This window comes from Oncorhynchus mykiss, chromosome 24 (assembly GCF_057628025.1).
Source record: "Oncorhynchus mykiss isolate SJ-2025 chromosome 24, ASM5762802v1, whole genome shotgun sequence".
Classification (NCBI taxonomy): Eukaryota; Metazoa; Chordata; class Actinopteri; order Salmoniformes; family Salmonidae; genus Oncorhynchus; species Oncorhynchus mykiss.
This window is the reverse complement of record NC_143045.1, coordinates 23,989,468-24,002,668: the sequence shown is the minus strand read 5'-3', so window position 1 is coordinate 24,002,668 and position 13,201 is coordinate 23,989,468. Positions and strand designations below refer to the sequence as shown.

The 13,201-nt window shown below is 41.0% G+C and overlaps 1 protein-coding gene across 8 annotated transcripts in view; it reads left to right on the top strand.

The window, feature by feature from the left end:
• The window catches only part of LOC110504044 (galactosylgalactosylxylosylprotein 3-beta-glucuronosyltransferase 1), a 125,423-nt gene extending 119,118 nt beyond the window's left edge, over window positions 1-6,305 (top strand). For 4 of the 8 annotated variants that reach the window (XM_021582853.3, XM_021582849.3, XM_090218751.1 and 1 more), the window contains 4 exons: window positions 2,262-2,558; window positions 5,171-5,277; window positions 5,354-5,376; window positions 5,549-6,305. In XM_021582853.3, coding sequence (XP_021438528.1) covers window positions 2,262-2,558; window positions 5,171-5,257 — 384 coding nt within the window. In that variant the 3' untranslated portion in view covers window positions 5,258-5,277; window positions 5,354-5,376; window positions 5,549-6,305. The remainder of the gene's footprint in view (window positions 1-2,261; window positions 2,559-5,170; window positions 5,278-5,353; window positions 5,377-5,548) is intronic. The other 4 variants (XM_090218747.1, XM_090218750.1, XM_090218749.1 and 1 more) reach the window with 1 other exon arrangement.
• The last annotated feature ends 6,896 nt before the right edge of the window (window positions 6,306-13,201 follow it).

Sequence of the window (13,201 nt, the reverse complement as noted above, 5' to 3'; positions counted from 1 at the left end):
GCTAACAGGTGTAAGTCATGGAGGGGATGGCTTTGGAGACAAGGCAGCAAACAGCTACATGTGAAGGGGTTTAAAGTAGACATCCATCCAAGCGATTGCATGTTGTTATGATCTGGACATGAATTAACCTGACTGGAAAGATGCCAGCTTGTTCAGCTTGACCTGACATTTGAAATATGAAACATTTTACAAATTAAATCATTCATTGTCATGAACTTTTGCCCAGACTTGGCAGTAATTCAATATGGAAACACGGGTTACAAATACAACAGCTGAATAAAATACGTACAGCAAGGAACTGTAATGGCCAACCTAACCTTCTGTTATTGCACCATTACATAACATTAAGCAGATGCTCTTACCCAGAGCAAACCAGACCATGGGGAAACATTCCATGTTGAGAGACATGGGCAGAGACTCTGCTGTAAATTGTGAAAATTAAAATAGCTCATGAAATATGTATCTGCCATAGTTAAACTAAATCACTGTAAAGGGGTGCATTAATTATTAAGCTTTCATAAAAAAATGCTTATGTTGCCTTTCCAAAGCCACAAGGAATACTTACCGGCAGCGCCTGCCTTTTATCATATCTAGCCTTCTCCTTCAGCATCCACATTCAACATTGTGAACCAGATCACTTAGAATAGAATATGTAATCTAAATTGAATCGTTTTTTTAGATCATAAAATAAGTATTTGATCTAAAAGGTAAATATGATATTGCTTCTGGTTTAGATATCATTGGGTGTACTGATGATAGTGGGGCACCGTTTAGGAGTTGAATTAAGCCATCAAATCCATGTATTAAAGACAGATAATCAACCTATAGCTGTATAATTACCCGCAAGCAGTATCAGCCTATTTCTGATGACAACTCACTTTAGAGCTTCTGTGAACCAGTACAGATCCTCATCTCGTCACCCTCTCCTGTGCTCCAGATTGATTAATACACCTCGACGTCTACCGTCTCCCTTTAAAGTTCTGGATTAGTTTCCTTTGTTGTGCTCAGACTTCAAGAACATAGGCAAGCTGTCTCTGTGGGCCTCCCCATCACTCGCATCGCCCCAGTAAAGGAAAGAGTTTACACACACAGAGACAGAGAGAGAAAGAGAGAGAGACAAGAGGAAACTTAGCAGAAACACTTCAAATCCACAAAAATGGGGTAGCACTTTGTGGCATTTCCATCAGCTCAGCTCTAAACTGAGGAGAGACTGGGTGCCATTTTAGCACTGATTCCCATTAGTGGCAGCCTTGGAAACATTAATTTTCACATTGTAGCATGGAGGGAGAGAGGCAACGCCCCTGATGATGCCTGAGACAGTTTTATTCAAGAACCAAACCCTTGAGGAAAACAGATATTTCACTCATAGGAAAGATGCATGATCTAAACTAGTGAAAAGGTCCGTTTTCTAATTATCAGAAATCACACATGACCCTTGAGAGAAGGTGATGTCATCCCTAACACACAATTATGTGAAATATTATCTGGGTGGCTAGCCTGGCAGAGTCCTGTTCTTGGTGGCCCAGATGTGTTTCCAAACTTCACACAGACACGTCTCCTCTCTGATCCGCTGGGCTGATGGGTTATCATCAGATAAGGCTAGAATACTGGGACACACACAGGGAGAGACCTGTTTCCACAGTGTTGTCCCACCCACCACATACCTCCTCTCTCCACTACACACCTCATTTAAAAAGCACTTCTACAACAGAACACCAGCACCGCTATTATTTCTACTGCATTGAGTGTGGATACATTACTCTACAGTTCACCCCTCATTAGAAAACTTCCTTTCATGACTCTCTCGCTGCCAGTGGTGCAGAAACACAGTTGACAAAGAGTGAGGTGCCGGGAGATCGTTTGATGCTGGAAGATTAAAGGACAAACCTGAGCCTCTGAGGAATGGAAGAGGCTCGGCTCCTTTCAAGCATCTCCTCAACCAACCTGCTCTTCTACTCCCATCCACTCTGTATAATGGCCCTGGTCCTCAAACCCACTTAGCTCTGTCCATGTTTACTCTTCTTAGGGTGGGTCCATCACGGTGGCCCTGCAAGTCTCCTGGGATACATGCAACATACACATTGTACATTTTAGCTTCTCTGACTCTATTTGTATCATTGTTTGCAATGAAAACTATAATGAATGTATTTTGCTTTGTTGGCAAATCTCGTATAGACACTGATACACTGATCCTGTTAATTAAAAATACAAACAGCGCAAGGATGCTTAACTTTCTCTGTCCTCTCTTCTTCTCCATCCAGATGAGGTCAACAAGGAAGGTATCTGTATGGCCCGTGGCCTTCGTTGGTGGTCTGCGCTACGAGTCGCCCAAGGTCAACGCAGCGGGCAAGGTGTACGGCTGGAAGACTGTATTCGACCCTCACCGGCCCTTTGCCATCGACATGGCAGGCTTCGCCATCAACCTGCGGCTCATCCTCTTCAAGCCCCAAGCCTACTTCAAGCTGCGGGGAGTGAAGGGAGGCTACCAGGAGAGCAGCCTGCTCCGAGAGCTGGTCACACTCAATGACCTGGAGCCCAAAGCTGCTAATTGCACTAAGGTAATGCACAATAGATGCTTTCTTTTTACATGTTATACTCTGTAATTTTACACCAGAATATCCTCATTTTATCTATTGGTATTTTATATAATGTCAGGCAAATGAGAAATCCATACTCTGATGATCCTCTGGTGGATCTTGCAGTGGCAAGTTCACTCTCTCCAAAACAACTTTATATATAACCAGGTGCTAAAAACGTCAGCGGATCCATTAGGTCACTGGCAGGCTCCCCACACATAGTGGGTGTGATTGTAAAAGGCTTCAGGGCACAGTGTGGTGTTTCATACCCACTTCATCTCCGGCCTGGCTGTTCCCTGTCTGGCCCTGGCCCCAGACCCAGCCGCTAAGCCTCTCCCTGGGCAGAGAGGAGTCGAACAGGAGCCTTAGCTAACCACCACTCACACTCACAGGATGGGATATTCAGCCTGATTATATTCAGGACTCCTGGAGGGGAGTAGATGAAAAGGGGGGGTGGAGCGGGGGGCGTCCTAGCATGCATTCAGCCCAGATGAGCACAGGGAGAGAGATGGGGGATGAGCCGTGCTCCGGCACCTCTCCTCCTTATAATCTACCTCTTCAGACGCCAGTGTGACTATTAACCTCATCTACACCTGGGTAAAGGGAGAGTTAGTTGGCTTCTGGTGGAGGCTGCTCAAACACACCTCATGCATAATTTGTTACTGAAGTGGAGGAGATGAAAGGCAGGGCTACTCCGAGACTGAAGGGAAGAAAATTAGCTCTATACGTCGATTCTTTACCACCATCAATCTCCTGGATGTGTGTCCATTTTTCAGGGCCAATTCATCCCACTCCAAAGGCTTGATTGGGGCTATATTTACCGGTACGTGACGTACCCAAAATAACTGAGCTGCATCACTTACAAACAGCCAAAATGGGGGCACTCTCTATTCACTGTCATTTAATGTTGAGCCGACACGCCAGAGTACATTCTTACAGATAGGTTTCCTATTGTACCATCTGTACTGCTCTTGTTGCTATATATGGGAGTAGAAGAACATCACCGCAGCCCATGCGAAGAGGAGAGAGGTGTCGTGTCTTTGGCTATGCCAGATTAATTGATAAGACATGCTATTCTATAAAATAATTTATCCGTAATTAATATCACCTGATTGAGCTAATCATGTAAATGTAATTAACTAGAGAGTCGGGCACCACAAAATAATATTTATAGAGCTGTTATCTTCCGAATAAACTCTTAAAGACCTAGTAATATTTTACATCAATAGCAGTCAATATCAATCGTCATTTTACTTCAGTCTCATAATCTGAAAGTTGTAAATTCTTGGTTATCTGCAAGAACCCTGGCTAACAAGTTGAATCAGCAATACAAAATTGGATTTAATGATTTATTTACTAAATACTTAACTAATCACACAGAATTCACATACACACAATTAATCATAACTTGATTACAAATTACGTCATAAAAGAAAACGTCCCTAGCTTGTTACACAAAGGAAAAGGGTCTGGGTTGAGTGAAAGAGTGGGAGACTGAGGAACAAAGGGAAAAAGCTGTGCTATCGTAAATACAGTATCTTATGCATTCTAAATTACCGCCCATTTGGAAAAGGAAAATGCAATAAATATCTACTCTGAGCTGCGCTTCAGTAGGTTGGTGCTAGATGGAAGGCCGTGTTGCTAAACTGAGTCCTTTGAAGAATGTCTCTGGTTGCCAATTGGATACGTTGTAGTAACGTCGTTGGGTGATAGACGGAATACTCTGTCTTTTCCTTCCTTACCCTTGTTGCATCTGTTGTTGCTAACTCAATGGCTAGGAGGTATCACTTCTGTAGTGAATAAGAGTTCAAAGTTTATGCCATTCGCAACCAAAGCTCATGCTGATGTTGGCTTCGTTCTGTAGTTATTATCTGAACCATTCTGACATAGGCCCGTCGTCCCCGCATCTTCGGAACAGGAAGTTCTATTGTCGTCATGGGCTTATATAGGAAAGGAGAAAAGGGGTGTGTTTCATAGTTTACAACCTCTGTCTCTTCACGTGGGCGGGCCACTGAGTGAGCAGCCCTAACTTATGAAAACCCACATCTCACATTTTAGAAGCTAAAATCACATTTCATCCCTCACAAATAATTTCATATTCAAACATTTAAATTGAACAACAATTCCATGTGAATCCGATAACTCTGATGTGTAGACTTTCCACTGTAGAGTTTATGTAATCTTATCATTGATGAGAATGTCTCAGATGACAACCGAACTGACATCATATTCATTAAGTACCACTGCATATGTTCAATTGTTCGGATTACCAGAATATAGTTCATTTCCCCCCACCTACTGATGTTCCCAGAATCTCTATGTTAACCAAGGGTTTTTGAAATGTAACCTCAGTAGGTTAGAGAGAGGAAAAAGGGGGGAAGAGGTATTTATGACTGTCATAAACCTATCCCCCAGGCCAACGTCATGACAGAGGAGAGAGGAGGAGTGAATGGGATCAGGAGAGAGGAGGAGTGAATGGGATCAGGAGAGAGGAGGAGTGAATGGGATCAGGAGAGAGGATGAGTGAATGGGTGTGTGTTCGATCGAGAGAGTGTTGCCTGATGCTGATTATTTTCTCTGATATTTCTCTACAGATTCTCGTTTGGCACACTAGGACGGAAAAACCTGTCCTTGTAAATGAGGGGAAAAAAGGATTTACAGACCCCAACGTGGAGATTTGACGTTGTCTCCTCGGGCAATGGTAAAGAGAGAAATTATTCAAATGATGTCAAATCTCAGACTTATTTTACTCATTTAAAAAAATATATTTTTTTTAGGACCTCTGGCGAACAGGAAAATGGTAAGCGTCCCAATGATAAGCACATTTCAGGATATTGTTTGACACCCACATTTTTGGGCTAAGAAGGTCACCAATAACTGTAAGCATTATTACATCCAATTGATCTGTACTGCAAATTGACTTAATTATGAATGCGTGTAATTTCTCAGTGAGTCCCTACTATCTGTTCCAGGTGGTTGTCTAATATGGACCCTGAGAAGAAAAAGAGGCCATCTCCCAGTGCAAACAGTGTTCATGTCTTAATCATCTCAGAAAAGACTGCCTCGGGAGCAAAATCCTAATCCCCTTGACTGAAACTAAACACTTTTAATATTGAGATTAAAACAGTACAAATGTATCATATTAAAGCACAGATTAGTTCAAGATGGCAATATTTATCAGGTTAATTGTTGCTAGCAGCACCAACATCAAGCAGACGGTGAGAGCTGAGTCATTAAGGATCAACGGGAGATCGATGCTCTCGGAACCTGCATGGTACCATACTGCGTCTGTAGTGTCCTAACACGAGACAGCATAACACAAACATTGCAGGGAGAGAGGGAGTTAGGCAGCCAATGAGATGGAACATTACTGGCCTGAACAGGCTAATGACATATCCATTGTCTTTCCCTCTATAGACGTGGATCTACAGGGCAGGGGATGAGATCCTGAGATCTTAGTAAGGTCTGTAAGAGATTGAAGGATCTGATTGAACACAGAGCCCCTGGACACCTTTAATAGACATGTACTGAAATGTCCTCCACGTCTTCAGACCGAACAATAATGGAGAATCCGAACAAGTCATCTCTCAGAAGATCAATTCTACTTTCAGCAAACACTGAAAGTTCAAAAGGGAAGGAATGTCCTTTTTGTATAACTAAAACTGTCTGCTTTTATTTAATTTGTTTGTTTTTGGTGTTTAAATACATTTTCTTGCTAGTTCAATACTATTGACTTGACTCTTGCCTCCATTTTGAAAGCTAAAGATGTGGCACCATCCATTTTCAGTGTCATTCTCAGACATGTAATTCAGTGTGTACTGAAGCTATTCACTTGAAATAACTGACATCAAGATGGGCTCCTAATGCTTGGGAGGCACACAATATTACAGGTCAACGTCCCAAAACTTAATTTAACACTTAAAAGCACCAGTGACTGTGTTCCTAAGTGGCAACACGTGTACATACTAATTTAACACAGGAACAATTAGAGGACTCATAGTAAGGTCCTCTTAGATCAAATGTAACTGTATTTATATAAATGTAAAAATCAAAACTAAGAATTGACTTAGGCATTGCCAATAACACCTCACTGTATGACAACTGGCATAGCACATGTTTTTCCATCACATGACATGGACAGTATAACGGCACATCACCAAGTTGGGTTAAACCTAACGTAACCATGTTACAGTATTCACATTACCCAATGATGAGCACTTTGGCAGATGGCCATATAGTATGCTGGTTTATAAAACCACAGTAGCTAACTAATAGAGTAGGACAAAATAAAGCAATTGACATTATCCAAGCTAAAGGCACTGACAGTACAAGTCGAGATATACAGTAAAATCTGCATAAGTATCCATGTTCACAGTGCGTATTGCCTACGTAAGTTAGATATTTGTGCTACATCAATAAGCCCAGTGCAGTGTAGAAATGTTGCTGAATACTTAACCTCAGTTTCATCAGAGGTAGACAGAATCATGCTAAAATGTTTCCAAGAAACATCCGTCATTCATTAATGGGTCTATGAACTGTAGGCGAGTAAGAAGATAAATCAAATATAAAAAAACATGAAAACTAGAAGAAGATCCTCTGCTTTGGACAACTACTAGCAAGATACCCCATGCTAGAACCCCAGTCTGCAACACCATTCTATCCATGAATTCTCGATCCTAGTTTCTTGCCCTGACAAAACTGTACCATATACGGGTTGAAGTTAGGTTTGTGACAATTCTTGGCAATAGCAGGCAAAACTTAATGACAAGCACAATTTAATTGGTGTCATGCTCAGCTACACCTTCAGCTACAGTATTAAGATTTCATGTCCGTTTCAATTTCTTCATTGATCCTTCAGTTATACCTGAAATGTAGGGGAAAACACTAATGGCAAACTATGAAAAAGGAATATCAATGACCAGGATAGTTACCTTAACTATTAACTTATCCAAAGTAGTATGAGATCAGATACGCTTTTCCCATCAGGTACTGTTCCCCCATCGGATATGGCTCCCCACAAAAATATGCTCCCCCATCAGGTCAAGTGGACATACCAACATGGAATTTCTGATAATTTCTATTCAATAGTATTGTTTCATTGAGGAAGTCAAACCGAATGTTTTGAGATCAAACAATGTGTGTGGCTGTTAAAGTTCATGTTGACCTCATCTTTAGGCTTTGGATTGCACAGCAGTACCATTAAGATCATTAGGAAATAATCAATGTCTTCTGATCTGTTTCCATTCTCCAAAATGTCAAGTGAAGTCTGTCTATTTATGTGAAAATCTAAATTAATATATTTATTTATGTATTTATTTGAAGTATGAATGTTCCCTTGTCAAATTGAATTATAATAGAACATTTATTTGTCCATGTTTGCCCCCACCCTCTTTTCTCATCGCTGCCTCTCAGCCACTGAGGTTCAGAAACCACACACAGACAAGCTCGTGGGCAACACCAAACAACTGAGACACAACATTTCATTACTTACCATTAATTCTGTATTGCTCTGACTTCAATTGCCATCAATAGCCTTCATTTTCAATTACCTTTCTTAGAATTGATTGTGTTCATTCATGTTCATGTGATTTTAGGAAAAATGTTTGGGCCTGTCTAGAGAGCCCAGCAGAGATGAACCCAGAAAACACTAAGACATGAGTTATACATAATGAAAGTGCAATTTCAACTCTTGGATATTTAATGGAGCTTGCGCCTACACTGTTGTAATCACATAAATAATCATAAGTTAGCTGTAGTACTCTGACGGTACAAAACTCAAACTTCTCCTTCCATTTCTGGCTTTCTCACACTCTCACAGTTCGATCAACGAGCGATACTGTTCTGACCATCAGAAACGGCTTTAATGTAATGGAACAGCCTTATCCAGTGTTTAGCTTCGTAGTGGTACATACATAATGTAACAAAGGTGATGGCTCATACTAGGCCCTAAATGCTTTCTTAGGGCAAATCACTATTTCCTCCCCTTCCTTTACCTACTTTGATACACAGTCATCTTCCATCCTTGTGTGAATCACTTCTTCTGCATGTAACTCTAAAGGTTGTTCATTTCTCCTCAAGACTCCATCTCAGAGATACCATATGGCATTTATCAAGAAAAATAAACAACTGAAAAGTGAAGTACTTGACAAATGTCTTTGTATTTGAGAGTATCCACTGCACTGATGGTTCAGTTTAATTCACCATCACACGTCACTGGTTAATCTCAAAAGAACAATCTGTGTATTTGTTTTAATTGTCCATTCAAAGAAATACAATGTCAAGTAGATGTGTCCTTGAATCCGGACAAACACCTATACATTAAAATACCTGAAATCTCTAAATTAGTATCTCTGACACAATTCTCACAATACACATATGGAATGGTAATGCACAAACAACAAGTACAAAACAGATATTGCAGTACAGATACTGCAGTGGCCCATCATATATAATGAAGGCACAGTTACATTTTCAAGCTCTAGTATGATGCTTTATTAGTCTGGATCATTCAGAGGGTGGGGCTTCCCGACAGGAAATAAATGCCATGTGCAGTGATGTGCATCGATTCTGTGTAGCTATCTAGCTAGGTCCCTGATGGCAGGCAGAGTGTGAAAATGTGAGAGGATGGAACTCCTAACCATACCTCCATTCCAGTAGGCCATCCTCACTATACGTCAACAGTCATTCCAAGGTCAGGCTTTCTGGCGAATTGGATTTTACCATCCGCTTCTTGCTCCTCAAACACAATGACCTGAGATCAACAAAAGGCTTTGAATCACAGCAGAGGTCAATACAGCCGAGGCGTGGAACCAACACGTTCAGAGGGAAGAGAAGTCGCCTGAGGACTATTCCCACAAAGCACTGCCAAGTTCAATATCATCAAACCCACGGGGTGGCCCAGCCACTGCAGCTGTACATCAAAACTATTGACTTGTGATGTTCCTAACAGAGGCATCTGAGTGAACTCCTCCTGTGTAGGGTGTTTTTCCAGGGAACTAGTTAGACAGAAAGGCAGTAACAGTTACGGCATCAATATCTGATTATTTCCTCAATTAAGCCAAGGCCCAGGGAGGTAGAGGGTTTTCTGGGGACCGATGGACCAGTGGCGTCAAAGAGTCTGCCCGTTGGTTAAGACCACTCCTTTACTCCAGCCCTATGAATGGAATTCACTAATCAGTGACTAAAATAGAACTTGGTTATATTTGTAACGCTTGATGAACTGCAAGTCCCGCCTCTCCCATCTCCTCATTGGTTTTTAGGAGCATATACCCACGTGCCATCTCCTCATTGGTTTTTAGGAGCATGATTGAAAGATTAACTGAGGTCCACATTCTAATTCTAGTTCTGGTAATGCACCTTAAAATTGTTTGTCAAACGCCATATAAAGTCTACAGAAGAAGAAGAAGCCTGAAGGAGGAGAGATTACTAGCAACAAACTCGGTTTACCTTTGTATCTGTGGAATAATTGTCGGAGTAGAGGACCCTGTGCATTTCAGGTAAAATAACATCCCAATGTTTATATACCAGGGTATAAATTAGCTAGCAACAGCAAAACAGCCAGCTAAATTGCCAATGTTTAATGCTCTTTCAACCTGTCCCAAAATGAATATAGTTGGTTCAGAGTTTGTTTTGATATTTCAACCTGCGTGTGGGTGGACAAAATTAGCACGTGCATGAGTGGTCTGGTCAGCATGTCAGAGTTTAGGGTTTCTCTAGGACCTTCTTTCATCACTATGTTGGTCTGATGTGTGATATGCCTACTACACTAGCTATCAATAAACCAGATAGTCCTACTATACTACACATCAATAAAAAATATGGACAGGTGGGACTCTCTTTCATAAGCACAGACCCTGTTGGGCTGCTTTACACACAGGCAGTCTGATGAAGGTGTCTCTGGGATGGCCGTCCACATACAGCATGCCCTGGAAGAACCCTGGGAAGGAAGGCTTCTGGGGGACTGAGTTCCACTGGCTTGCTGCACTCAGTCTGAAACATGGGAGGAGATCACCCTATTATAACACAGGAAATCACTGACTAATATGATTCCTCATCATATTTATTAATGTAACGAGATCATTTGTGAGAGTGTACAATAGCATGACTTCAGTCGTGGAAAAATAAATGTTTTTATTCCACTTCTGATCTTTAGATGTAGTGTTGTTCTTAGTGGGCAAGCATTTTCAAGACAGCGCTAATTTCTCAGCTGATTATAATGGGTTTTTAACATGGTAGTGGGAAACCACATGAAAAATCTGTTATTTCTGCAATCTGGCATTGTATTTCTATGCTCAGCGAGAACCAAGAAGATAATCAACAGAATCCGAGCTAGGCAGGAGCAATGACAGACTCAGAACAAATAAACATGGGGACGGAAATTGAAAGATGTTCATGATCAGTACAAACCTATTTACAAAGCCAGGCTTCATATCTAGACTATGAATGATAAAGTCTCGTAGCGGGGTATTGGTCAACTGAAAAATAACAAAAATAAGCCAAGGCGGTCTTTGATATTCTACATTGTGGTTATTTCGCTGCTTTTGAGCACCTATTCTGAAAGGATTTACCAATATATGTGTCTAGTTATACAACCACAAGGCTATCACTGACCCAGAAACAGTAGGTAAAACTATCGAATTACCTTTACGCTGTTCATCTAGGAGTTTACCACAGTTCACTCTCCCAGAGTTATCCACAAGTAAACTCAATGTCCTCTCCCCCTTCAATGGAAAGTACATAAAAGATGTGGAAACAATTGGACATACTATCTACAGTCCACAATGCAAAGTAGACTAACTAGAGACAATAGAGGAAACGTGGCTCTCAGTTGAACTGAAGATAATAATTGATCAAGTCCAATCTGCTTCTGTGCGATAGGGTAAGCAGCGTGGACTTGTTTTCCAATAACAGGCAGGTGCAAAGTTAGTGATTGCGATTCCTCTTTGTTAGAACAACATTTGTCTGAAAACTTTCTGTTGGCTTAATCCTGGCACCTTAGTGACTACCGCATTTATCAGCATCACCAGAAGCTTTCCCCTCTATCATGTGGTGTTGAATATAAACTAGCCAGTTTAGAAAGCAGCTCAGCAGCACACCTATAGACTGAATAGAATAAAATAACGTGTTATTGTCACATACACCGGATAGCTGCAGGGAAATGTGTTGTTTTACAGAGACAGCCATAGTAGTACGGTGCCCCTTGAGCAAATTAGGAATAATTGCCTTGCAAGATTTTTCACCTTGTCAGCTCAGGTATTCGAAGCCAGCGACCTTTCGGTTACTGGCCCAATACTATAACCGCTAGGCTACCTGTCGCCGAAACACACTATCACTACACCTTCCCATCAGGCAGTGCAAACTCCAGCATCTTATAGTCCAGAACTCCAACAAATAGTTAGTCCACAAACACCTAGAAGACGAGACAAGTTTATTAGTAGAAATAATTTACTGACAGTGTGTGCATCATAGGGTACTTGACATTTTCTAATATCATGACATAATTACATGATGTGATAATATCATGTAGCGGTGTCTGTCTGTACTCACCAGGGCTCTGTCTCGAACATTGTTCCTGGAGTTCAGAAGGTCTCCACTGCTGATGGTGGTCTCATATAAAGTGTAGTCATAGGACTGACCATTATTACTGTTGACAGGAAGGTTCTCCATGTTGACTGGTTTCTGACTTCAAGGGCTACAGCAGGACAAAACAACAACAACATTCTTTCTAATTTGACATGATTATACATTACATGATACAGTGACTTCAGAAAGCATTCATACCCCTTGACTTATTCCACATTTTGTTGTCTTGCATGCTGAATTCAAAATTGATTTTCTTACCCATCTACACACAATACCCCATAATGACAAAGTGAAAACATAATTTTTGGAAATTGTTGCAAATTTAATTGAAATATAGAAATATCTCATAAGTATTCACACCCCTTTGCTATGACACTCCAAATTGAGCTCCGGTGCATCCAATTTCCTACAAGTTGATTGGATTCCACCTGTGGCCAATTCAATTGTTTGGACATGATTTAAAAGGAAACACACCTGTCTATATAAGATATTCCAAGGAACTTTCCGTAGCTCTCTGATCTACGTGATGAGGCATACAGTGGGGCAAAAAAGTATTTAGTCAGCCACCAATTGTGCAAGTTCTCCCACTTAAAAAGATGAGAGCGGCCTGTAATTTGCATAATAGGTACACTTCAACTATGACAGACAAAATGAGAGAGAAAAAAATCCAGAAAATCTCATTGTAGGATTTTTTATGAATTTATTTGCAAATTATGGTGGAAAATAAGTATTTGGTCACCTACAAACAAGCAAGATTTCTGGCTCTCACAGACCTGTAACTTCTTCTTTAAGAGGCTCCTCTGTCCTCCACTCGTTACCTGTATTAATGGCACCTGTTTGAACTTGTTATCAGTATAAAAGACACCTGTCCACAACCTCAAACAGCCACACTCCAAACTCCACTATGGCCAAGACCAAAGAGCTGTCAAAGGACACCAGAAACAAAATTGTAGACCTGCACCAGGCTGGGAAGACTGAATCTGCAATAGGTAAGTAGCTTGGTTTGAAGAAATCAACTGTGGGAGCAATTATTAGCAAATGGA